Below are 26,626 nucleotides of genomic sequence, written 5' to 3'. Positions count from 1 at the left end.
ATTTCAATTTACAACACAGAATATAAAGTATATAGTGCTCACTTTATTATTTTTATTACAAATGTGCCCGGTAAAAATGACAAAATAGTATTTTTCAATTCACCTCATACAAGTATTGCAATCTCTTTGTGAAAGTGCAACTTAAAAAACAAAATCTACATTTGTGTAACAAAACCGTACTCAGAAACAAAACAATGTAAAACTTTAAAGCTTACAAGTCTACTCAGTCCTACTTCTTGTTCAGCCAATCACTAAGACAAACAAGTTTGTTTACATTTACAGGAGATAATGCTGCCCACTTCTTATTTACAATGTCACCTGAAAGTGAGAACAGGCATTTGCATGAGCCTGTTGTAGCCGGTGTCGCAAGATATTTATGTGCCAGGTATGCTAAACATTCATAAGTCCCTTTATGCTTCACCCACCATTTCAGAGGACATGCTTCCATGCTGATAATGGTTCTCCTCGGTAACGATCCAAAGCAATGCAGACTGATGCATGTTCATTTTCATAACCTGAGTCAGATGCCACCAGCAAAAGGTTGATTTTCTTTTTTGGTAGTTCGGGTTGTGTAGTTTCCACATCAGACTGTTACTCTTTAAGACTTTTGAAAACATGCTCCACACTTTGTCCCTCTCAGATTTTGGACAACACTTCAGATTTTTAAACCTTAGGTCAAGTGCTGTAGCTACTTTGAGAAATCTCACATTGGTACCTTCTTTGCGTTTTGTCATATCTGCAGTGAAAGTGTTCTTAAAATGAATAATATGTGCTGGGTTGTCATCAGAGATTGCCATAACACAAAATATATGTCAGAATGCAGGTAAAACAGAGCAGGAGACATACAATTCTCTCCCAAGGAGTTCAGCCACAAATTTAATTAATGCATAATTTTTTAAATGAGCATCATCAGCATGGAAGCATATCCTCTGGAATGGTGGCCAAAGCATGAAGGGGCAAACAAATGTTTTGCCTATCTGGCATGTAAATACCTAGGAATAACTGCTACAACAGTACCATGGCAAACACCTGTTTTCATTTTCAAGTGACATTGTAAATAAGAAGTGGGCAGCATTATCTCCCATAAATGTAAACAAACTTGTTTTTCATAGCGATTGGCTGAACCAGAAGTAAGACTGGGTGGACTTGTAGGCTCTAAAGTTTTACATTGTTTTCGAGTGCAGTTATTTTTTGTACATAATTCTACATTTGTAAGTTCAACCTTCATGATAAAGAGATTGCACTACAGTACTTGTATTAGGCGAATTGAAAAATATTTTTTTCCAGTGCAAATATTTGTAATAAAAAATATAAAGTGAGCACTGTACACTTTGTATTCTGTGTTCTAATTGAAATCAATATATTTGAAAATGTAGAAAACATCCAAAAATATTTAAATAAATGGTATTCTATTATTAACAGAGCAATTAATCACACAATTATTTAATAGCTTGACAGCCCATATATATACACACACACGATCAGCAGACTTAAATATTTAATTTAATTTATTTATTTAACTCCTGGGGGAATTCTGCACCAAAAAATAAAAATTCTGTGCACAATATTTTAAAATTCTGCAAATTTCTGCACATTTTGTCAAAACAACACAATATAAACACTCTAGTTTCAATTATTTTGGTAATTTATTTCAAAATACCTGTCAACAATACAGACAACAGCGAAGAAGATTCCCCCAGGAGTAGAGAGTTAAAGAAACCCCTATGGCAACCCAGTTCCAGTTGAAAGATGCTGGAGGGGGCTGTGTGGGGCCCCCAGAGCCTAGCCACAGGGCACGCCTTGCCCAGACACCAGCACCCCCAGAGCCTTTACTCCCCCCAGCTTCTTTACTGTCCTGCTGGAGGACGTGGTGTGGTGCAACCCTGGCCTTACTTGCCCTTTGCCATAGCTGGGACTCTCGGGCCCTTTCCTTTCCCTGGGAGAATGAGGATCAAGTAGAGCATGCAGCCTTCAGCCCAGCCAGGCTCTGTAAAGTCCAGCAGCCCCCTAGTGGTGGCCAGCAGCTCTGCAGCCCCAATTCTGCAGGGGAAACAGGGAATTCTGTGAAATTTTGCATTGTGCAGTGGCACAGAATTCCCTGAGGAGTAATATAAATTACATGTACCCATCAATTACACAGGAGGCCCCAATAGCAGACTTTCAAGCTCCAGGATATTGATTCAAATCCATCCCCAGTTAGTAGTGACCAAAGTCACCATGCTCTGAAAGTTGCTCAGTGATCTGCAGTAAGCAGGTGATTTCAGTCCATTGTTCAGTGCAGTGAAGTAGTAATCTTTTACAATTGGCACCTTTTTTGGCAGTTGTAGCACAGAGGAAAAGGGCTGAATGAACATCAGGAATGAATTATCTACACCAGAGATAATCAAACTAGGGCCTTTGGATTATCAAAGGTAATGGCTAACAATTTGAGCCTGCACCACTGAAGTCAGTGGAAGTTTTACTATTGAATTCAATAGGAGTAGGATCAAGCCCTAAATGCATACATAGGAGTTAAACTAACTCTGCTGATCACGTAAATATACAGTTAAAAGTAGATAAACAAATGGCCATTGAACTACAGCAATTGCTTATATGGAAAAGTAGTTTAGCTTCATCAGTGTGATACAAGGTTGTGGTTTTGGTTTTGCAAGAGCTCTCACCCTGCCTTCTCTTTTGCACTTCATTTCATTTCCCCTTCCCCCTGCTCTTTCTTTTAGCAGGGAGAATCACCACCACCCTGATTAGCCAGCTCTCAGCAAACCACCGAAGCATTCCATTACTACCGGTGGCCCACAAACTCCAGTGACACAATAATGGAGTGCTATATAACAATTTCTCAATAGTGTATATTGACCTGGTTATTGGACTATCAGCTCTATCTAGTCTGGCTTGATACCCTACGCTAGCCTTTGAAACTGGTTTGATCAGGAGAGACCAAAACCCATCAACAATGAAAAGAACAAAGAACTTCACACTGTTTAAAAAGATACTCTTGCTGGGTCCCGCAGGAACTAGGTTGAAAGATATTCGGCACAGGAAAGCATAGGTGTATCTGAAAAAGTAAGGCCTGCCTAGGTTACCAGTATGGGGTGAAGTACTGTTGATATAATAGACATACATGTAGGTTGTTTCTTATTTTAAAATCCTTCTTTCTATAATGCTTTGTTCCAATGGCTAAATACAAATATTTTGCTCTAAGAAGACTGTTGGTCAGTCTCATGTGTCTCAGGTTCCCAAAGGAAGAAATGCAGGTACCGAAAACCCAGTCAGATTTTCAGGGTGGTAAGCAGTAGATATGCGTAGGATAGACTGGTACATTGATCAGGTTAATAGCGGAAAAAACTGCAAGATTCCATCCCGAGAGAGGTAAGGGGAAGAGGCCTAAGACTGAGCTGTGTCTCCTCAGAGGTCAAAAGGGGCACAGGTGCAGCGAGCCTCAAACATGACCCCCAGCTTGCACCCATACTGAAAATCTGAAATTGTAATAGCTCCTGTTGTATACACGTGTACTCCACAATGCTGAAGTCAACTCTAATAGAAGTCCGAGATTTTTCTTTTCCATTTAGTTTAGAGCAGGGCTTTAAACATTTTTTGGTAAAGTCGGATTTTTGTAGATGTGTGTGTAAAGCAGTCATGGGACAAGGAGAAGTCTACAACAGACTGTGCTCTGAAAAGTGATGAAGGGTTCTTGTTACTGGCAGGTTTGATTTTCTATATTTCAGATGGCCTGTGTTTTCAAGATGTTTATAAGGTAACAGTTGATATGTTGCTACTGCCATTACAAAATATTCTAAATCACTAAAGAAAATTAAACACAGAAGTTCTGTCCTCAAGTTTGCATTTTCTGCATTTGTTGGTGTGTGCCAATTTTAAGCTTAATTAAATGCAGATTTACAGCTAGAACAGTCTGTATATTGATATTAATGTAGATTTGCTGTATCTATATTTGTATTTGTTTTCTGGGTGGGAAGGTACCCAGAATAGATTAGAGCTGGGAGTTAGCCACACTACTATGGGTCTGGAATCCACAGTCTTAACACAGGGGCCAGGCAGTAGTGTGCAGGAAAAAACCCATGAACCTTGTACTTGGTTTGCAAAGTCTGCAAGAAGAAAGTACTACAGGGACCCTTCATGAGATTTGCAATAGCGTGCATCGTCTTCCTAGGAACCAAAGCTAGCCTAGGAAAGAGAGGAAAAAAGAGGAACAGGCCTAACCGGCAAGAAATCTAATCCAATGCCAAAAAGAGATGGCAAGAGCCTCTCTAAATGTTTTCATTGTTAAAACTGACAGCAAACTGATGGTCGGGGAAAACCCAGAAATAAAGAAGAAAATTAGCCAAAAGCCAAGTAGATTTGGCTGCCACAGGGAGCTTCTCATTCATGGAGTGGTAAAAAAGGAATTGGCATTTGGAGGTACCAGTGGGCTGCTCCATTTCCACTGCAGAAGCAGAACGTACTGCCAGCTGATGTGTGTGGGACAGCAACCCTGAAAAAAAAATATTTTCAGCTTCTGAAGCTTGAAACCCAAGGAGAATCCGGTAATGATGGTACTTTTAAAGAAACTGTGTTTCTCAGCCATTGGATAAATAAATAGCCAGACTTTATGCTCTTGATACGACCCTGGAAAAGAGACTAGTAATTACAGCAGGAGTCCTAACTAAAGGCGCCACCTGCAATGATTCTTTGACCAGGAGACTGCAGCTTCAGAGTAGGATTTTCGAAAGCACTCAACATTGGCCTAACTGCTCCTTTTGAAATCAGTCGTCAAATTCTCATTGACTTTAACGGGAGCAGTTTGGTCAATGCTGAGCAGTCATGAAAATCTCACTCTGAGTGGGAAAGATCATTTCCCTGAGGACTGCACCTTGATGTGGTGGGAAGGCTTGTGTGCTAAAATGATCCTCAGAGCTATGCCAGAGATAGTTATAACGCCTGGTAGGGTCACCCAACCAAGACAGGTCAAAGGGTAGGGGCCAGATAAAAAGCAGCCCACTGGTCCTCCAGATCTGGGGGTTGAGTGATAGGCCAAGTTATAGACATACAAGAAGATAGCCTCTATGGCAAACAGCATGTCTTGCAGAAATAACGAGCCATCAGGAAGCCAAGTGTTTGAAAAGTTCTTTACTAAAGGTAAAAATAAAACTATGAAAATAGGTTTCTGAAGCATTAGAATGATGGCTGCAACACCAAAGGCTGCACAGGTGATGAAAGAAATGGAAGAATATAATCTCAAACCCTTGGAGTAAGCAAATGTTGATGGCCAGGAGCTGATAAAAAACAATTCAAAAATGAAAATAAAATCATAAGATACTCAGGAAGTAGCACTAATTGTGACTTCCAAAGCAGAAAAATCACTTAGATTGGGAACCAATACCCAAATGCTCTGAGACAGGTTTTAAACACAGTAATGAAAATGACAATTATACAGTGTTATGCAGACAGACCACTATGATGACAAGCTCAGAGCAGATATAGAGCTGTCTACAAACTCTGACAATATTTCAAGCATGACATTCATCTGCTTAGAAATGGAGGACTTCAATGCCACGGTTGATGATGACAACAACAACAAGAGAGTGGAGAAATCAATGGGCAATCACATATTTGGTTCCCAAAATCAGAACCATGAAAGACTAGAAGAACTGTACTTGTAGGGTGACCAGACAGCAAGTGTGAAAAATCCGGACAGGAGATGGGGGGTAATAGGCACCTATATAAGACTAAACCCCAAATATCGGGACTGTCCCTATAAAATCGGGACATCTGGTCACCCTATGTACTTGGTATCCAGGGTCAACATTGGTGGAACACTATTCCCACAAAAAGATATATATAAAGTAATTTGGAATTCCCCAGATGGAGTCACCAGTAATCAGATTGACAATCTACATATTAAGAAAGAAATTTAGAGTATACAGAGGGACTGATGTTGGAAGTGACCACAATTTGTATGCAGCCAGACTGAAGATAAACTCAAGAAAAACAAGAAGTCTCCCAAAGTACCAAGACATTTTACAGCAAAAGGCTAATGGATACAGCAGCAGATTCGAACTGAACTAGAATCAATTTCAGGTGCTACAAGACTTAGAGTCCACCACAAGAAGTCATTATGGACATGTCATGGGGTTTTTTCTAAGCAAACCTCAAGTCTGGATAACTGAGGATATGTGGAACTATGTGGTAAAAAAGGAAACAAGTCAAAGCAAACATTAACTACTTAAAAATATCTACCAAAAAAGCAGCAGCAAAAAAAAAAAAAAAAAAATCTATATAAAACAAAGGATGAAACAATAAAAGCACTGTTAGAAGAGAAAAGGAAATATATGGATAAAATGGCCAAAGAAGTTGAGGCTACTGAAAGAAGGGATAGTAAAACAGTGTATCAACTCAACAAAGATCTAACTGGCAATTTTATACTAGCCAGAGAGCCTGTTATGGATAAACAAGGAAAAATACCTTAACAGAAAGAACAAAGAGCAGAGCATTTTCAAGACGTGCTAAACCACAAGAAATATTAACTTTGACAATGAAATTAAACACTCAGAACTAGACATCATGTCTCACCTCACAAAAAATGAATAATGCAATGAAAAGTTAAGCCTAGGAAGGCTGCAGGTGAAGACCAAGTCCCCAGGGCAATGTTGAAAGCTTGTGATGAGACCAATTTTAAACAAAAATTATCAGACTTTTCAATGACACATGAAACCAGGAAAAGCCTCCAAACAATGGGGAAAATGGCATAAATCAAAATACTAAAGAAAGGTGACCTAAGTAATTGCAGTAACTGAAGTAGTGTTACACTCCTTTGAGTGGCAGGAAAAGTCTTCTGCAGTTTCATCTTAAGCAGAATAAAGGAGTTGGTTGAAAGAAAGATACAGGAGGAGCAGGATGGATTTTGACCCAGATCATGTGTCAACCAGATTTTCACCCTAAGAGTACTCATCAAAGAAAGCATTGAATGGCAAAAACCACTCAAACTTCATAGATTTTAAGAAAGCATTTACCTTTACCAGCCTCCATCATTATTCAACCTGGAACATCTTGAAATGCTATGGTATGCCAAAATAAATCACTAAGGCTTTGTATCAGGGGTAGGCGACCTATGGCACGCATGCCGAAGGCGGCACGAGAGCTGACTTTCAGTGGCACTCACACTGCCCAGGTCCTGGCCACCAGTCTGGGGAGGCTCTGCATTTTAATTTAATTTTAAATGAAACTTCTTAAACATTTTAAAAACCTTATTTACTTTACATACAACAATAGGTTAGTTATATATTATAGACTTATAGAAAGAGACCTTCTAAAAATGTTAAAATGTATGACTGGCACACAAAACCTTAAATTAGAGTGAATAAATGAAGATTCGGCACACCACTTCTGAAAGGTTGCCGACCCCTGCTTTTAACATGCAGCATACACAATTTAAGTAAACACAGATTTGGATGAATGGTTTAAACCGCTGGTTTCAAACAAGAATTCATTCTCTTACCTCTTACCTCTACTGTTTAGCTAGTGATGTGGTAGACTTTTCTTCATTTGAAGTATTTAAAATCAAGATTAGAGGTCTTTCTAAAAGATATGCTATAGCTCAAACAGAAGTTATGGGCTTGATGTAGAAATTATTGAGTGAGGTTCTTTGGCCTGTGTTATGCACAAGGTTAGACTAGATTATCATAATGTTTCCTTCCAGACTTAAAGATTGAGTTATAATGGAAATGAGTGGAAAGCAACAAAGGGTCCTGTGGCACCTTTAAGACTAACAGAAGTATTGGGAGCATAAGCTTTCGTGGGTAAGAACCTCACTTCTTCAGATGCAAGTAATGGAAATTTCCAGAGGCAGGTATAAATCAGTATGGAGCTAACGAGGTTAGTTCAATCAGGGAGGGTGAGGTGCTCTGCTAGCAGTTGAGGTGTGAACACCAAGGGAGGAGAAACTGCTTCTGTAGTTGGATAGCCATTCACAGTCTTTGTTTAATCCTCATCTGTTGGTGTCAAATTTGCAAATGAACTGGAGCTCAGCAGTTTCTCTTTGGAGTCTGGTCCTGAAGTTTTTTTTGCTGTAAGATGGCTACCTTTACATCTGCTATTGTGTGGCCAGAGAGGTTGAAGTGTTCTCCTACAGGTTTTTGTATATTGCCATTCCTGATATCTGACTAGCACCCGGGCTAGGGGCTCCTACCATGCGCCAGGCTCCAGATGCTAGTCTTGGCGAGGCTGGGGAGGGATGGGACTTCCTCTTCCCCTGCACGGGCTGCTCCCGGGACTGGGTCAGATCCACCTCCAGGAACCTCCCCCAGCTCCACAACTGCTGGGGGTGGGGGTGGAGATGCCAGCTCTGAAGGTAACACTGCTGCCAGCAGCAGAACAGAATAAGTGAAGGTGTGACATGGTATGGTATTACCACCCTTACTTCTGCACTGCTTCTGGTGGCGGTGCGGCTTTCAGATCTGGGCAGCTGGAGAGTGGTGGCTGCTGGTTGGGTACCCAGCTCTGAAGGCAGCACAGCTGCCAGCTACAGTACAGAAATGAGGGTCGCAGGGTATAGGGGAGTAGTCACTTTTGTGGGGGACAGGGCCCCGTGGTCAGGGGGGCGCTGTTGTCTCCTCCCCACACACACACACACACACACACACACACACACACACAGAGCCAGTCCTGGGCCTGGAGCCATGGACTCCTACCATGCACCAGGCTCCAGATGCTAGTCCTGGCTTGGCTGAGGAGGGATGGGACTTCCTCTTACCCTGCACAGGCCATTCCCAAGGCTGGGTCAGACCCGCCTCCAGGAAGCTCCACGGCTACTGGCTGAGAGCCCAACTCTGAAGGCAGCACTACCACCAGCAGTAGCCCGGCCAGAACTAGTAACTGGAGTCTGGCGCAGGGTAGGAGCCCCCGACTGGGGCACCCTCAGCCTTGCCCCTCCTTGGCTCCAGGCCTAGCACTCGGGAGTTAAAGGGGCCTTAGACTGGCTGTGGGGGTGAGAGGGAGGATGAGGGGGACTATGACACTCCCTGACCACAGGGCCCTGGGCGGTCACCTACATGGACCCACCCATAAGGCTGGCCCTGCCCCCAAAAAGGGAAGACCTCCCATACCATGCAACCCTCATTTCTGTGCTGTAGCTGGCGGTGGTGCTGCCTTTAGAGCTGGGTGCCCAGCCAGCAGCTGCCCTCTGGCCACCCAGCTCTGAAGGCAGCAGTGCAGAACACCAGTGACAATACCGTGACACCCCCCTCCCCGCCAATAGCCTTGCAGCCCCCCATTCAACCCACTTTTGGGTTGAGACCCCCACGGTTACACCACCATGAAATTTCAGATTTAAATATCTGAAACTGTGAAATTTATGATTTTTAAACTCTTATGACCATGAAATTGACCAAAATGGACTGTGAATTTAGTAGGACCCTACTTATTTTACACTGGAACAGAAGGAAGAGTCTATGTCCCAGCTACCATGTAAGCCTTTGCTATTAGCAAAGCATGGAGGACTGATATCAAATCCCCTATAATCAGATTAGAAATGGTAGGGGAGGAGGAAGCTGTTTCCTGCCTCTTTCAGAGGTTTCTGAACTCTGATGCACGTCTTAAGGTAGAACATACCATAATGCACTGATTGTTTAAACTTCCTCACTTGACATTTTAGAGGTCTATAAGTACTAACATCTATCATGCTGACCAACGCTGGCCAATTGTTTTTGTGTACTCTCCCATCTGTCTGTATCCATCTATTGTTTTGTCTTATACTTGGACTGTAAGCTCTCTGGGACATGGACCATCTCTGTATTTGTACAGCATCTTGCACTGTGGGGTCCTTGTCTATGAATAAGGCTCCTAGGTGCTACGTTAGCATAAAATAATAAACACAAACACCTCAAACCAGTGGGTTGTATCAGACATTTTGCTTCTTTGTGTGCCTGCTTTGATTCATTTTCTAGAAAGCAAATTTCTATCAGATGCTGTGGGGCAGGAGCATGCTTCTGTGAACAAGAAAGGGTGAGGAATGGGGAAGTTGGTAAAGAAGGTAGGATCTAAAGTTCTCAGCAATAAAATATTTCATCTAATTTGATCAATGATTTGGCTTCCCATTTAGGGTATGAGACACTGACAAATATGCCACATAACTCTATCAGACAGTAAAAATATTGTCAATGTGTTGTTTTCAGAAGGATTCAAAAGTCAAATGTGAAAATACCACACATTGTCATCCTAATGACTTTTACTATATAAAGAGCTAAATATATGTAGGTTTTCTCAAGCCAACAATTTACCCTTACATTAGGCATCCAACCACATATCCCTTCTAACATGGGACGCAGAAATGACCAAACATTTGATTCCAACAGTAGTTTATTATCCAATCATTGCAGATGGAGTTACAAATATTGTTTCCGTTATCAGTTAAAGATTAAATATTAATTCTGACAACTGTGGAGAGTGTACAATGAATGCAAAAGCATTAACCATAATGTAAGAAATACCGGAACAGTTTTTTTATCTTTAAATGTCAGGTTGTACACTATCATACAGTAACCATTATGTAATCTAGCCAATAATTTAGGACTTGTGCTAGCAAGTTTGGTTTTTTTGTTCTCTCTAAGATGTTGAGAGGCTGGCAACAGTTTAAAAATATTGTTTACTGAAAGAGTTTGCTGGCAGCCTCACAAAATGAAGAAAGTCTATAAAATATTTTATATTGAATATTTGCTTTCATTAATGAACACAACAACATTAATGGGAGAAAACAACTAATGATTACACTCCTATATGTATCTTATGCTGTGAAATTCCTATTTCAGCTGCAGTATTCTACAGATCCTGTAAACTCAAGTATAGGCCAAATTCTGACATCACATTTTTGTACACCAAAATTTGGTCCAAAATCTGCCTATGAGTTTTTATTCTTTAGAGTTTTTTTGTTTGGTTGGTTTATTTGTTTGTAGGGTGGTGGGTTTTTTGTTTTGGTTTGGGCTTTTTTGTTTGTTTTTTAAAGTTATCAGTTCCTGAATTTACCTAATTTCAGTCATGCTGTTTTGGGGTGATCTGAATGAAGTCATGAAACCTGGTGTCTATTTCAGTAATACTAACCTTGATATTCATTAGGACTTTCAAAACCAAAAGAAAAGTAACTATAAAATTAAATAACAGAAAGATCAAGTACTACTAAAACCCTCTAACTTAATAAAGCCCTTATTTGCAATGAAAAATAAATGGCTTTAAAGTAAATTTTCCAATTTAAATTTTAAATATGTTCTGTTCTTCATGGACCTTGCAAGAAGTAACTATTAATTAGGCTGCCTATACATTGTAAACACAAATTTGCTATCAATTTGTTTTAGTTAGTTCTCCCACCCACATTTAGTTTATTTCCAGATCAAAACTGAATTTACCAAAGAAAAGTTTTCAAATGCCAATGTGTGTGTTTTAAATTCTTGTGTTACTGATGACCCACCAGTACGCCTATGAAATTTTACAATGTCTATTGAAAGAGCCATATTTATATTTTGTAACCATTATTACTGAATGATTGTTTTATAAAACCTGTCTTCATTGGTCAGTAGCTGCAAATAATTTCCAAAATAGTTTCCAATTTGGAATTGGCTCTAGCATGTCATATTTGCAATTTAAAGACAATATTTCATCAGTACTAAGTGCTACTTTGCCTAATCTGATTTTATTTTCCAAGTTAAGGTGTTTTTCCTCCATTTGATTCAGAAGGAAGTACTGTATAAAAGGTAACCAATGCAAATTATCTGAAATTATATAATGATAAATACACCCAGAGTAAATTCTGAACAGGATCAGCTATTTATGCCAAAAATGCAGTGACCAATTAAGCTTTTGTCAGCTGTTTCTGAATAAAGAAGTGATGCAAATCATTCAAGGAGCCTTCTTGACAGGAATGCAAGGCTGTAAGAAAGACCAATTTTTTTTCAATTGCTTCAAAGTAACTTCTGAAATATGTCAGTGAATTTCACAAGGCAAAACACTCTGCCATTAAAAGAACTGAATAGAGTGCATTGGCCTCAACGTGTTGAAGTTTCCCAGTATATTAATTCTCCTGCTTTATGTATTATTCTGGGATCTTGTCCTTCATCATCATAATTATAGTACCGGGGGAATGCTTTAATCCACTTTTGCAAATGTAGTACTAGTTCCAGATAAACAATTAAAATGAAAAAAGAAGACAGCTGTGAAATTGGACTGAGTCCTATACGTTATTCTATAAAGAGTAATCACCCAGTTCTCAAAAATGAGTATGTTATATTTGTATCTTATAAAGTTAGCTACTCCACATGCACAGTGATGCATGTCTGCATACTACAGCAAGGTCAAGCCTTTAAACGTAAATTTTCCGCTCAGTATGCATGGACTTGGATTTACAACTCCCAACAAAGTTAATAGGAGCTGGGCATCTATCTCCTCCCATGTGTGGATTACTAATACCTTAAAATATTTGCATTAAAAATCTTGCCTGTCTTTCGTATTTAGAAAGCAAATACTGAGATAAAACCACTTTTAGCACAATAGATGAATTTACTTACAGCATGCATGGCTTGTTCTCATGAACTTGAGCCACTAACAGCCCTTAAATATTTACAAGTTCAAAATGACAAAATCTTTACATAGGTAATAGAATGTTTGCATTTGCTTACAAATAGTATAGGACCCTCTCTGGGACACAAAACCCAGGAAATAAGTAACAAAAATTCAGAAGCAAATTTAAAATATAACAGCAAAAAAGAAAAAATGACAATTTTTAAAACCTGGACAATTAACACTGTTGTGGTTAAAAAAAAAAAAAAAAGTACATTTAGAGATGTTATTTTTAAAAAACATCTTTCTAGCTTTCAGAAAAAAGCTATACCTAAAAGGAAAAGTCCAAGTAAACTTAAAACAAAGCAAAAGTTACTTTTGGTTTGCCAATTTACCTTTAAAATACCTTTTTTTTTTTTTTAATTAGCAAGTTAAGTAATAAGGCAAATGTGATCAAACGCTTAAGAGCCTTGTACATGACTGCATAAAACAAACCAGCTCAACATCAACGTAAGTTTAGGAAGCAAAAGTGGTAGTTATACTGTAAACATGAAAAAGTAATAGATTGGGTACATTTTTAAAGACAGTGTAATACATATATTAGTCTTATTTAAGCGCCAGGTCAGAAAAAAATTCATCTTACTTCCATTCTTAAGGCAGACATACAAGTCAATATTTTAGAGCCTCTTTGGCCTTGTGGAAAATTCTTTGCTAAATTAGGCCCTATATTAACATTTTCAGACGTCTTTAAATTGCATATAGTAACCAAAAAACCCCAACTCAAATGTAATATTCTAATATCTTTAATAATGGATGTAGCCCTACTTCTTTAAAGAATAGCATATTCCTAAAAGTTGAAATAGTATCTGGAATTGAAAAAGTTCTCTAGCAGAGTTATATTTGAATAATTAAGTTCTCACACTACACCTCATAAAAGTTCCTCAAGTTCTTTCAAGTGTATTCCCACTCTGAAAAGACTGCTAACCACCATCATTTTAAAGCATATATAATTTTTTTATTTTGGTACAAGCTGATATTTCAACTATAAGCCTTCGTTTTTTATGTTCAACTCCAACGATAAAGGAATAGAATCTCTGTTTAGGCCAATTAAAACGTTCAAGTTATATCAATTGCCAAGTGTTAATTACAGATTTGGAGGAATCATTTTGGAAAATATAACCACAAAACGAAATTAGACTTTCAATCAAATGTTCATATGAACTTTCTTTAAAGTTCAACTTTGTTAAATGTTTGCATTTCTGCCTTTTTTCCCTGCCCCATACTGATTTCGTATTGCATGGCATCTTCTGTTACACTACCCACATGATCCAACCCCCTTATAAAACATGAAAGAAAGGTTTTAATATTCCATTTTCATGTAAACTCGAGTAAGCAGCAATGATCTAAGGACAGGATTGTAAAAGTGCTATATAAATTGACATTTGGATGTACATTTTTCCTGTAGAATAAACTACTCTGTGCACGAGGAATGATATTTTAAAACTACCAAATGCAATGTACAAAATATAAAAATATACAGAGTAACAGTAGAACTACAGTGCAATTTTTCCTACTCCTCTGGAAACCATGACTGCATGTGATTTTATAGGTACTACACACTGAGCTTTCTCAGCAACTGAGATTTCTTTTGCATTCATGGTATAACAGTGCAGTACAACTATAAACTCAGCCTTAAGAGCAATCCCATGCTTTGAATTTCAAGTTCCTATAAACCATGAGTGCAATTTTTTACTTGGAACAATTAGTTCTTGTATAACTGCCCTTTTGTACTACTATTTAAACATTCTTCACTAGAAGAGTAAAGCCAGGCTATTTAAAGAAAAGGAAACCATTCTACAAATATTATTTCTACCTCTGGCAGGGCCAATTTAATATGACATGAGCTACAAATTATCTGTTCAGGGCTTTAAGGAAGAAAGCCTTTTTATATAATCTCCCTAGTTATTTGCTCAGAACATGCAAGTATAAATCCAGAACCATACCAGTACAAAATCTCCTCTCTCAACGCTTTGGAAATGGGATTTAACTTCTACTGCACATTAAGCACAAAACTGTAATAAAGGAATAGATAGAAAATCATAAATACACAAATAAGTACTGAAACAAGCTAACCAAGTTTTTTTTGCAAGCTAAAAACCTCTTCAACTATTTAAAAAGAAGTTAGTGGTTTAACATACTGAACACGGTGGAATACATTCATAACCAACAGTGCATTCTAAATGCACATCTGAAAAGTTCAATTTTCACAACTTCAGATGTCAGCGTACCATAAGAAGATCTACTGACTGGTCTAATAAGAAAGAGATAGGAAGTCAGTCAGTGCCTTTACTAAGTTTTGTTAATATACATATTACTAATAGAGTGTAGAGTTCATATCTCCAAATCAAAAAGTTCCAATTCCAAGTTATCCTCTACAAAACTGTACATTAAAGTGAATAGCTAAGCTAGAACAGAAAGCTTTTAATCAAGTTAAGGTTCTTCCTGAACATATAATATGGATACACAACACAAGTTATGTCTTGTAAGAATACTGCAACATTGCAATAACAACTCCTGACATATCGCTTAGGCAACACGTGAACCTACACAATCATATGGACAAAATGAAATTCAAATCCCAGGTTCATGTAAAATTAGATAGTCCAAGGATTGCATCTTACTTATCAGCAGCAAAGAGGTCACTATAAAACTGAAAAGTGCATTATTGTTAAAAGTCATTCAAAACAACCCCGTTATGCACAAATAGTTTATGCATTCACCATGCTGTTGACTTTGCGTCAAACACTTAGTTTAATTTATTATAGAATGATCACAATGAAATTTGCTTTGACCTTTATATATTTTGTCTAGGTATGGGTAAAAATGGTAAGACTTCTTGAACTACAATATATTCAATTTGTGCATAAAAAATTATATATTTTTTCTAAAGCCAAGATAAGAGGATCTTTTAAGTACACCTCTAAAAATAGTGGCCTTTTAAAATCAGTTTGGAATAACAAAACAAATGAGGCCATTTATAGCTAGGGTGTGCATTGTTATTGTTTATAATTTATTCCTTAATATTGGACATACCTGTCCAGCATATAAACTATTAAGACAATTTGCAGAAAAATATATCCTCTACCAGTAACTGACAATGCACATAAAAATACCTACAAAAGGGAATTATTGTCCATTCACAACCTGTTGAGCTTAGTGATTCACTGTTCAGCTCATTACATCTATATAATTTTAAATATAAGCTAAATTGTGATCAGTATAGTCAAAATTAACCATTCAAATATGTGGACACCTACATTTAAAAATATCTGCCTAATTATGTATGACTTAAAATAAAATTAGTTGTCATTTTTACATCACAGTATATGGCATTTCTTAATTTAGCAACAGAAAGGCACAATTATTAAGCCATAAAATACAGTACCTGAATCTAACATTTTTATTTATACCTAAAACCAATGTCAACCTAGACATTTTATTTTGTGGAAGGGATTGAAGGAAATAACTTTAGTTTTTACAACTGATCTCACTGCAAGTTTGGTCCATTAGAAATGCCATCTATATAAACAACTGAGTTTGGGGAAGAATGGAGGAAAACACATAAGCTGTTCCATTAGCTGTTTGTTGTTCAATAACTGGTAAGTTATTATGAAAGGACTTAAACCGAACACAAATGGAACTTTCTGATCAGCTGTCAGACACCTTTGCAATATGCCAAAGTATATAAGTACAGTATGATGTATGTTTCTCTACGTACGTGTATACACACATATATATGTACTGCATGTATATATACACACACATCATTACAGCAATAAGAATAGACATGGCATTTATAGAGTATAGCACTTCTCAGGAGAGTAATTCTTGGCTTTTGGCCCAACACCATACCTAAGATGTGCAATTTCCTTTAAATGCAGTGCCTGTCATGTATTGCTGTTAAAGTCCCTGCTAAAGCAAAGTTCACAAGTCTGCCAATAGCAAACCGGTGCACATTTTCTTACATTAGGCAACTACCTCCCTTCTTCCCTTGTCAAGTGAATAAGTCTACATCAAGAAAGACCAATAAAAAGAAACAGGCAAGGAACCAAAAACATGAGAGAAAACCCAACCATTCCATATGTAATATAGCGATAGGGAAGTTCAACCTCCATGCGCTGCCTTGCTTGTCGTATATCATCACACGGTATAGAGAACATTTTACAGGCCAGTGGGATGGTGATTTTCTTCATCATCATTCTTGTTAACAATAGTAGTACTACTCCAATCAATAACCGCAATATGGCTTTTCCAAATAAAGTCACAGTGATGGAGGGAGGAATTAAAGGCCATGTATCTGGGGAAGGATCTTGCATTAAACCCAATATGTAATTAAAATGAGATCCACAAGCAACTCCAGCACCACAACCCAGAATCTGAGCTGTATCTCCTCGTGATGTGCTCCAGGTGTCAAGAGTGAAAGAGAAAACCCCCAAGGCTAAATGAAGACTGATGATAATTAGTGGTGCATACTTGTAAGTTAAATTGAAGTTATCAATCAGGTCCACAGCTGGATGGAAGACAACCAAGATGAGAATAGCATATAGAAATCCAGCAATAACATCCTGTTGAGAGGAGATAAAAGATACAATCATTTAGTATGATATACTTTATTTTTAGGATTTCTTTCACATCCAACTTTGAAATAACTATTTCAATAATTCATTTAAGATTGTAATTTACATTAACATGGAGAATAGTTTAGTTGCTTTGTAGGTAGAGATGCTTCCACATGTTTGAAATCTCCTTTTTCTTACATTTAACCTTTCACAATGTATATAGTTTTGTTCTAATGGTAGGGGAAGGAATTGTACTTGCTCCTTTTCTAATGCAATGTACAAAGAGCCTAAGATTCAGCAGAGATGGTTTCTGGGACTGGTTTTCAAAGAACTGGTCCTAAGCCCCATCTGAAGCTGCCAAGTTCTGGTATCTGCACTCCTAAGAATGAGACAAAGGTAAAACCCACTGTGAAAAATTGCCAGGTAGGAATGGGATAAACAGCAACAAAGTTTGGTAACTTAAAAAAAAACCAAACAAACTAGCAGATAGTGTCACGGTTAGATATTACTAATGGTCACTAAGCCTACAACAAAATTTCTTAGCAAGTACAGTCTGGGATTGCAACAACAAAGTACTGATATCTCTACTATTTACAGTATGTAGAAATATACAGCTGTAAAATATGTTAGGAAGAATCCATTCATTTGAATACTAGTTTGTTATTCAAATGATTCTGCTGTGTTGCAGACATATCGTTATACTTGTACTGAATATGCTTTATTTTTTTTAAACTTCCATAAAGTATTTTGTAATTTGTTTTTAAAAGGAGACTGCCCTACTTGGGTCATTTTTGATATATCATGACTAAGAAACAAATTGACCTGCCAGATGTATTTCATAATTTGGTTACCACATTTGTGAGTTACCAAAGTTGTGTGTTTGAAAAAGGGTTACTCCATCAATGTTTGTCTTTTTGGTCCTATAAAGCCAACATCATGCTGCATTTCTGTTAACACAAAGGCAGAAGCAGCGTAGTATTAGTCTAATCCATACAAAGGTATGTCACAAAAATAGGATTATGACTAAGAAGAAAAGCAACAGTGGAACTAGGAGGAAGAAGCCCTTTGACCATGCAGATATCTTCCAGAATATCAAGGCAACACAAAACTACTGACCAAGTACATTCTCTTCCCAGCGTCCTGTAGCGTGAAAGTCTTCTTCCCTTAAATAAGATTTAACTTGATGCTTTTGCAAAGTGCCAAGGTGACAAGTGAAAGCTGAATGAGCATGAAAAGCTTTCCTCATGCCCTAACAAAGTACTTCAACCCTTCTCCGGATGAACTATCAGAGAGGGAGGGGGCAAGTTCGTCCCTTTGCCTATTAGTCTTTGACTTCTGCACTGAAACTGCAAACAAGAGTGCCAATTAATTTTAAGTGTGTAACTAATTTATATAAGTTAATAAGCTTGATACAGAATTTTTAACCATAATATTGGTCCTTCAGCCAGTCTTACTATTTAAAAAATGCTTTATACAATTTATTTTGTTTTTAAGTATGTGTGGGGAAAATGTTTTTAGTTACAAACCCAATCAGCAATAAACTATTACCTCTTAATAAGGGCACACATTTTGCTAGTTTTAGTTACTGTAATTATTTAAAAAAATTATGTCAAAAGCATCTAGGGTTCTAGACAGCTGCCTTTTCTGCAAACTTATAAAGTTACTAGGTAAAATCTTTGTAGACTATAGTTTTTCTGTTTGCTAATAAATTATATAATGATAAACAATTTATTTCATTTACATTTAACAATAGAGTACTGGATCCACATACAGTAACATATGCTGAAAAAAGCCCCTCGAATTACCACAATGCACAAGATACCTTAGTGTAGTTAAATATCTGAGTATTACAGAGGGATATGAAAGTAGGTATATGGTGTCGTCATTATGTAAAGTAACAGATTTAATGTGTGGTGTTTCTCTTACCAAAATTGAGTGCATTCCCATGTAAATTCGACTAAAACAAACCAGGGAACACCAACAGATCACAAGAATCAGACCATACATAAGGGGATACTGGAAGAAAAAAAAAAAGAAAAGAAAAAGATTGTATTAGAATCATAAGCCATAAGTATATACTCCATGAAAAATGATTTAGCAATGAATAGCTACACCACACTCGGATCTCATATTTCAAATACCATTTTAAACTGTACACAGAATAGTTCTAATAAAGTGTCAGAGGGGTAGCCGTGTTAGAATGGATCTGTAAAAGCAGCAAAAAGTCCTGTGGCATCTTGTAGACTAACAGACGTATTGGAGCATGAGCTTTCGTGGGTGCATCTGACGAAGTGGGTATTCTGACGAAGTGGGTATTCACCCACGAAAGCTCATGCTCCAATACGTCTGTTAGTCTATAAAGTGCCACAGGACTCTCTGCTGCTTTTATAGTTCTAATAAAGTTAGCTAAAGCCTGCAGCCCAGACTGAGGGGAGTGGAACATTTCTCTCTGATTTACAGAAACATTAGTTGCTTCCATGATGTATTAAATCTCCATAAAAAGGAGTTCCAGCATGTTGGTGCTACAAAATCATTGCATGTTATTTCCCCTATCCTAAAGAAACCCTCACTTGTTTGTTTCCTTACCAATACAATCTCTCCTTCATTCCCTTTCTCTCCAAGCATCTTGAGTCAGTCTGTTCTTCCTCTCCTTCAACTCCTGTTGACTGACTCTCACATCTCTCACTCCGGTGATAATTCCCCACTCCCCAAATCTCAAGAAACTTGCTTCCACTGATTTCAATGGGCTTTGAATCAGGTCTCAAATGCCCTCAACTCTTCTTTTAAAGCCCACTTCAAAAACTACTTTTACTTTCCACTATCGAGTTAGGTCCTGATCCAGCAAAGCACTTAAGCATGTGTGCAACTTTATTAAAGTCAATAGAACTAAATCACATGCTTAACTTTAAGCACCTAAGTAGTTCTAAAGTTGCACACATGCTTAAGTGCTTTACTGCATCAGGGCTTTATACGCTGTGCTGTTTACTATTTCTCCTCTTGCCCTAGGCTCAGTTTTTACTTAAGTGTCAGAGCTTACATCATTTCCTCACTATATGGATCCATTTCTTTTAACTCTTGTCTCTCTTTCCTACCCCCTTCCCTCTGTCTGCTTTTCTATTCTATTCACAATACAGGCAGTGCTGGGCAGGACCATGTCTTTTTAATCAATTAAGCATCATACAAAATTATAACATTATGAAGATATGTAATAAAATTATAATACTGTAACACAGTAAGGACAGGGCCATCCCTAGAGGGGTGCAAGGCCCAGAGTGGAAGTTACCGATTCGTCTTGTCCAGGACCAACCGCACTGGCCAATCGCAACAGCCCACTGGGCCCCCCAAAGCACAGGGCTCAGAGCGGTCACCCCGATTTGCCCTACCCAAGGGACAGCTACGAGTAAGGATGTAGGTTCTTGAGAATAGAGACAGAGCTTAAAATATTTTGGACACTATTCACATAGTATTACCATCATACCCAACCAACTCTGTTCTGGAAGTTTGCATCAAATTTTAATATTCAAGTCTAAATACTTTTTGCCTTTGGTCTCTCTCATAATCAAGCTAGGCAGTTGGTCATTTTTTTGCCTTTGTCTGTCCACTTAGGCCCTGTCTATACTACAAAGTTTTGTTGTAAAAGTTATGCCGCTTTAATTAAAACTGCTGTTGCATGTCTACACTAGCTCGTTGTGTCGGTAAAGTGCATCCACGCAAACAGCTCTTGCATCAACACAGAGAGCAGTGCGCTGGAGTAGCTATCCCACTGTGCAACTGGTCACAGGGTGCTTTGAGAAGGGTTGGCAATGCCTCATGGGGCAGGTACTGCATCAGATGATGCAGGTTTCTCAATCTCATCATTCCAGGGGCATCCTAGTAGACTGTCAGCTTTTCAACTGAAGGGGGTGAGGGGGAGGGAGAGGATAGTGGTGTGTCTAGGGCGAGGAAGACAGCAGGCTGACCGACCTATCCTGAGGCAAAAAAAAAGCTTTATGCCTCTCATCAAGGTGGTTTTGTTTTGCCACCAAAAGTAGCTTTGCACTGTGTACACCTCCCGTTTTGTCAGCAAAAGGCAGCTTTTGCCGACAAAACTTTGTTGTGTAGACAAGGCCTTATTCTCTTATCTGTTAGACTGCAAGCTTTTTGTCATTTTCTGCGTGTTCATACTGTGCCTAGCACAATGGGACCCTGACATGGTTTGCCACCATAATGTTTAAATTATTATTACCGTCATTACATCATAACATTACTCTCCAGTAACAGCTACTCCTCCCCTGTAGTAATACTACCTAGATTTTTACAAGTAATCCTTGCTAGAATCTTTCACCTGATCATACAATACTTTTTGTTGTTTGTGGAAAAAAGTGGGCTGTAGCCCACGAAAGCTTATGCTCAAATAAATTTGTTAGTCTCTAAGGTGCCACAAGTACTGCTGTTCTTTTAATAGAAAGAAGAAAAGCCTAATTTTCTAAAGAACCAGAACATAGCCTATAGTGGTCATGTACAGACTAAAAGTTTAGACTGTATTTTTAATTACTGGCTCTCTTCTAGAAGGTACAGAAAATCACTCATCTTCCAAAATCTATCTGCAAAATGACAAAGTTATAAACAGCTACAGTACCAATGCTCATTGCTTATTTTGTTACAACAGACCAAGACCTGAAACTTTTTTTCTCCTCAACAGTAACTAACTATGCAAGGCAGAGGCATAAAATAATTGACTATGGAAAAAGCATGCTTCTCTGAAAAGTGACTTTAAAAAAAAAAAAAAAAGTGTGGTTCCATATTTATTTGACAGTTCCAGATCAACTCTGCTCAGTTTACCAGTAAAACCATGTTTTTTTTTTTTTTTTTTTTTTTTTAATTTCCACCTCTCTAAACTTATCTGGGGAAGTGAAACTCTGGCTAAGTTCTTTCCAAGTTCACACCTTAACAATTAAAAATGTTGCAATCGAAACTAAGTTATCAATTCTGCTGATGCATGAGCCAGAACAGAATCTCCTCCCCCTAAAGCTGGATCCAAAGCCCCTCAAAGTTGAGGACTAACAAAAATGGCGAACATTTATTTTAAATCAGCAAAGTCAGCAGATAAGGCTGACCGTACACCAGATCCTTGAGTTTAAGACAGTGCTACATTTGGGGGGGTGAGGTATTAAAAATAGAGGTACTTTAGAGAAGGCACCACTGCTTTTAAAAAGCTACAGTAGAACCTCAGTATGAACTGACCAGTCAGCCACACACCTCATTTGGAACCAGAAGTATGCAATCAGGCAGCAGAAGAGACCGGGGGGGGGGGGGGGGGGGAGCAAATACATGACAGTACTGTGCTAAATGAAAATTACTAAAAAATAAAGGGAAAGCAGCATTTTTTTCCGGAATAATACAGCTTTGCAGAACAAGTCAATGTTCAGTTGCAAACTTTTGAAAGAATCACCATAACATTTGGTTCAGAGTTACGAACAACCTCCATTCCCAAGGTGTTTATAACTCTGAAGTTCTACTGTATACTGTAAATAAGCAAACTCAATTTAAACTAATTGAATATATGAACTGGAATATGGTTTTAGAACATTTCAAAATTTCAGTTTGGACACTGCAAAAATTATGCCCATAACTGGACCTCTGTTTGTTCAGTTCATACTTTTGGAAAATTTATACTTGTATGAGAAGTGTTCCACAATTCAATACAAGTAAATCATTAATTTGAAGTTAATAGTTCCTAAAATCAAAAATAGTATTTAATATTTAATAAGTATCAAGGAACTGGTAAACAGGATGCATCCAAAATGACAAATCCTTAGTGGCATTGGAAGGCTCCTATGATCTAGTAAAATTTATAATACAATATCCTGTGACAAGGTACAACACTGATAAATTACTGTTGTGATAAAGCACTCCAAAGAGGTAGTCCACACCAGTTTTGCTGATTTCAAAGTAGCAATGACAGGAGAGAGACTAGTGCTAACCTATTCTATGAGAAAAACTTGCTAACAGTGTACTATCCGACATTTTAAGAAAAAGCTAGGATTGAAAGGGGACACCCAGTAGGTGCAACATCCTTTGAGTCACAAATATAACAGAACACATTCTCCATTTCCATTCAAAATGCATGCTGCAATCTACAACACATGATGCTGCCGCCAACTATTTAAACAGTAGTTTCACTAACCCTTCAAAAGACACCACTTTAATTAATATGGCTATATGGATTCATACACACTTCATGAAGTTTGACTTTGTAGATCCAAAGAGTTATCAGATTGTGATCAGGAAGTGTTTTACACAATATTGAGTTTACCCATCTGTGAAGTGGGAAAAATAACTTATCTATTCTCCAGGGTCTTACAAAACATAATATTTGTATAGAACCTTGCAATCTTTTGTTGAAAAGAGGACATAGTTTACTGTCTGAAGATTTTACAACCTTTGTTAAACAATTAATTGTCTGCATATTATTCAAAAAATGGGTGGTAGTGCAGGAAAACAGAAATTATATTTATTCAAAGGAGAATAAATAAATAAATAAACTGTTTAGAATTACCGTTATCCCAGAACACTCTAAATGTTTTATAACCATCTATTCCATGAGTCAACCATCTACTACAGCAAGATTACATTAAAAGCAATCTAGAAACACTAATTAAACCTTTGCTAGCAGCCTTTTAATGATACATAAATAACTCAGATGCACTTTTGCACATTTTACAAGTTTGATCCTTAAACTATTTTAACAGCCAAATAAGTCTATTGAGGAGACCCACTATTTCAGAAATACTTGCTGCAGAACCAAGTCTTTCAACTCCCACTCGTGAGTGACTAAGCCCTCCTGCTGAGATAATCTGACAAATTGTTTTGAGCATCCAGCAAATGAAGGGATATCAGGCTGACTCAATGAAAAAAAATACATCATGCCAACAAAAGAACCACTTCCCATCATAGTGGAGCAGATGCTTCCCCTTCTTGCTGTTTATATAGTGCATCACAGTTGGATTGTCTGCTAGGACCTGAACAGTGGTGCACCGAAGCAGGGGTAGGAAAGTCTTGCAAACTAGACAAACAGTTCTGACTTCTAATTTATTTGTATCACTGAGACTGCGTCCAAAACCCCAGACCGCCTGTATCTGGAGGTTGTCCTACTGTGCACCTCAGTCCTGCTTGGACACATCTGTCACAATGAATCTAAGGGGGCAGGTGGGTGGAACAGAACACCTTGACAGATCTGAAGGTCTGTCCATCAACATGGAGATGGCAGCACTTTTCATACTTCTACCAGTAGTCCATGCTGCGCCTGATTGGTTGATAAAACTAATATCAACCCCCTGAGTAGGATGGAGGTGGAGTCTGGAATATGGAGTCCTAAAGACATGCTGCCATGTAATCTAGTAATGTGAGACAGATTCTCACATGTTTTTGGCTGACTGATTCAAACACTTAACTTCTTTTAAACTTAAGTATAGCTCATGAAATGCATTAATTCCCATTTTAGCAACACCTGCAATTGTCTCACGATATAAGCCTCAGCTCCTGGAGTAATGAAATTGCATAAGCAGCTCAGCTTCCAACTGGGGTGTGTGCAGGGGAGGAGGGGAGAATGTTTCTATTTCTCAGGGTTCCGGGGGCGGGAGGGAGGGAAAAGGCTTGAAAACACGAACCCTAAAGGCTCAAAGCCCAGAAGACAATTTTTTTTAAATCTCATGATTTAAAATAATCTCATGATTTTGGAGGAACTGACATGATTTTTTCCGTCACTTGTGGTTAGCAATACTGAATTTATAATCAAATATAAATTGTTTAAGATAGCTGCCTGGAAGGAAACTGAATACTACTGATTTATAGAAAGAACTCTGCTGAGTTTCTATTTCTCCCAGTTTGCTTGCTTACTAAAAGGTATCTACTTTAATCTAGGATCCTTAACAATTCATCTGCTCTTGTTGCTAATCCTTAGGAACACAGAAGATGAGACAACACCAAGTCACCACAAACTTTATCCATTGATCCAAGGAGCTTTGGAGGCTCATCTCAAAATAAAAATAAATGTGATATGCAAGCATTCATCAAAGTTAGGGAGAAACCTGAAATAGTCTGAACATACTCCATTCTCCTTGACCTTTACATAAGGAAGCCTGGAAAATTATCATATTGTCTTCTACGAACCACATAAAGAGAACTTTAATTCTTTAGGGTTTTTGTTAAAGCATGAATGTCAATGCTTTTCTTGAACACATGGCATGGAAAAAATCTTTCAAGATTCTGTACACTACATTATTGGGAAGGAAAAACATGCTTCATTTTAACTGGTATGTACTGTTTCAGAGTCCAGAAATAAACAAAATTTCAAACTTTTTAATAAAAATTTTGAAATCCTCAGATTAAGATGGTATACTGTTTCATAACTCAAAGGGCAAGACATTTTTCTTCAACTACATATTTGCAAAACACTGTATTGCGCAAAATAGGGTGCAGCTTCCTTTTATCGTTTGAGAAGAATCATTAGTTTTACAAAGCCATAAAAGGGAGGCAGTCACAAGACACACCGCATACTTCCAAGATTAGTTTCATTTCCTATATAGCAAAAAGAATATCAGTCTGATAAGTTTAGTATAAATTTAAGAACTGTGTCCAGTATATAGACCACAGTAGCTGTTTGTACAGGAGTATTGCAGGTGCTAGGAGTCATACAAAATCTAAGACTTGTAAAATGTATCAGAGCTCTTATGTACTCCAGTTGTCTTTGGGGAACATGATTTTAGCTAATCAGGAATCCCAGAGACCTCAGCTTTCCAGTAATGGCATAGATTGATACTTGGATCTTTTCCACAGTACTAGCAATTTCTACTTAAGTAGAAAGAAAAATGCCAAAGTAAAGCCACAAAATTACAATAATTTCAATATGTGGTTCCTTAAGTAAGAAAGTGCCAGATCAGCAGAGCTGCAACAGCATATGAGCAATTCCCCTGTGGAAACGTGCACTGGCATCCAGGAGATGATGAGTTCAAATCTTATTTCATCCACATACTAGGGGTGTGCTTCACTGCTCTTCTTACTAAGCAAGACCTCAGGAGGTACACAAGTGTCATTCAAAATATTTTCACAGAGGAAATGCGTGAAGATCTGAAAGGTTCCCAAGATCACTTCTGGCACAGCTGGGAACAGAAACCAAATTTCATCCATTTGGCCATGCTGTCTCTCAGAAAGATTAGACTAAGTCTTCATACTGGGCTATATGTTCTTTAAAATGGGCTACTCCTGCAACTCCAGCTCTATAAGACACTGCGAGACATACAGTGAATGATAATCTTTAATTACATGATCCCATGCTTTCCTCCTTGCCCCTTTCGAGTGGTGTTGTCAAGATATGGGTCTAGGACAGTGCTTCTCCATTGTGGACCACATCCAATGCTACCTCTATGGCCTTGAGGAGGTCACATGGGCTGCAGCTCTGTGCCTATTGGGCCACAAGCAGCCTGTGAGCAGCC

At 38.0% G+C, this 26,626-nt stretch overlaps 1 protein-coding gene across 2 annotated transcripts in view; it reads right to left on the bottom strand.

The window, feature by feature from the left end:
* WDR89 (WD repeat domain 89) overlaps window positions 1-26,626 on the bottom strand; it is a 95,255-nt gene that overhangs the window by 43,044 nt on the left and 25,585 nt on the right. Inside the window, exons 2-3 of one of the 2 annotated variants that reach the window (XM_054024808.1) lie at window positions 19,080-19,169; window positions 17,068-17,159 (exon numbers count right to left, since the gene is read on the bottom strand). The exons of the other annotated variant lie outside the window; for it this stretch is intronic. Coding sequence (XP_053880783.1) covers window positions 17,068-17,159; window positions 19,080-19,169 — 182 coding nt within the window. The remainder of the gene's footprint in view (window positions 1-17,067; window positions 17,160-19,079; window positions 19,170-26,626) is intronic. 2 annotated transcript variants of the gene reach the window in all.

This window comes from Malaclemys terrapin, chromosome 4 (genome assembly GCF_027887155.1).
Source record: "Malaclemys terrapin pileata isolate rMalTer1 chromosome 4, rMalTer1.hap1, whole genome shotgun sequence".
In the NCBI taxonomy this organism is placed as follows: domain Eukaryota; kingdom Metazoa; phylum Chordata; order Testudines; family Emydidae; genus Malaclemys; species Malaclemys terrapin.
The sequence above is the reverse complement of the archived record's forward strand: the minus strand, read 5'-3'. Positions and strand labels throughout refer to the sequence as shown.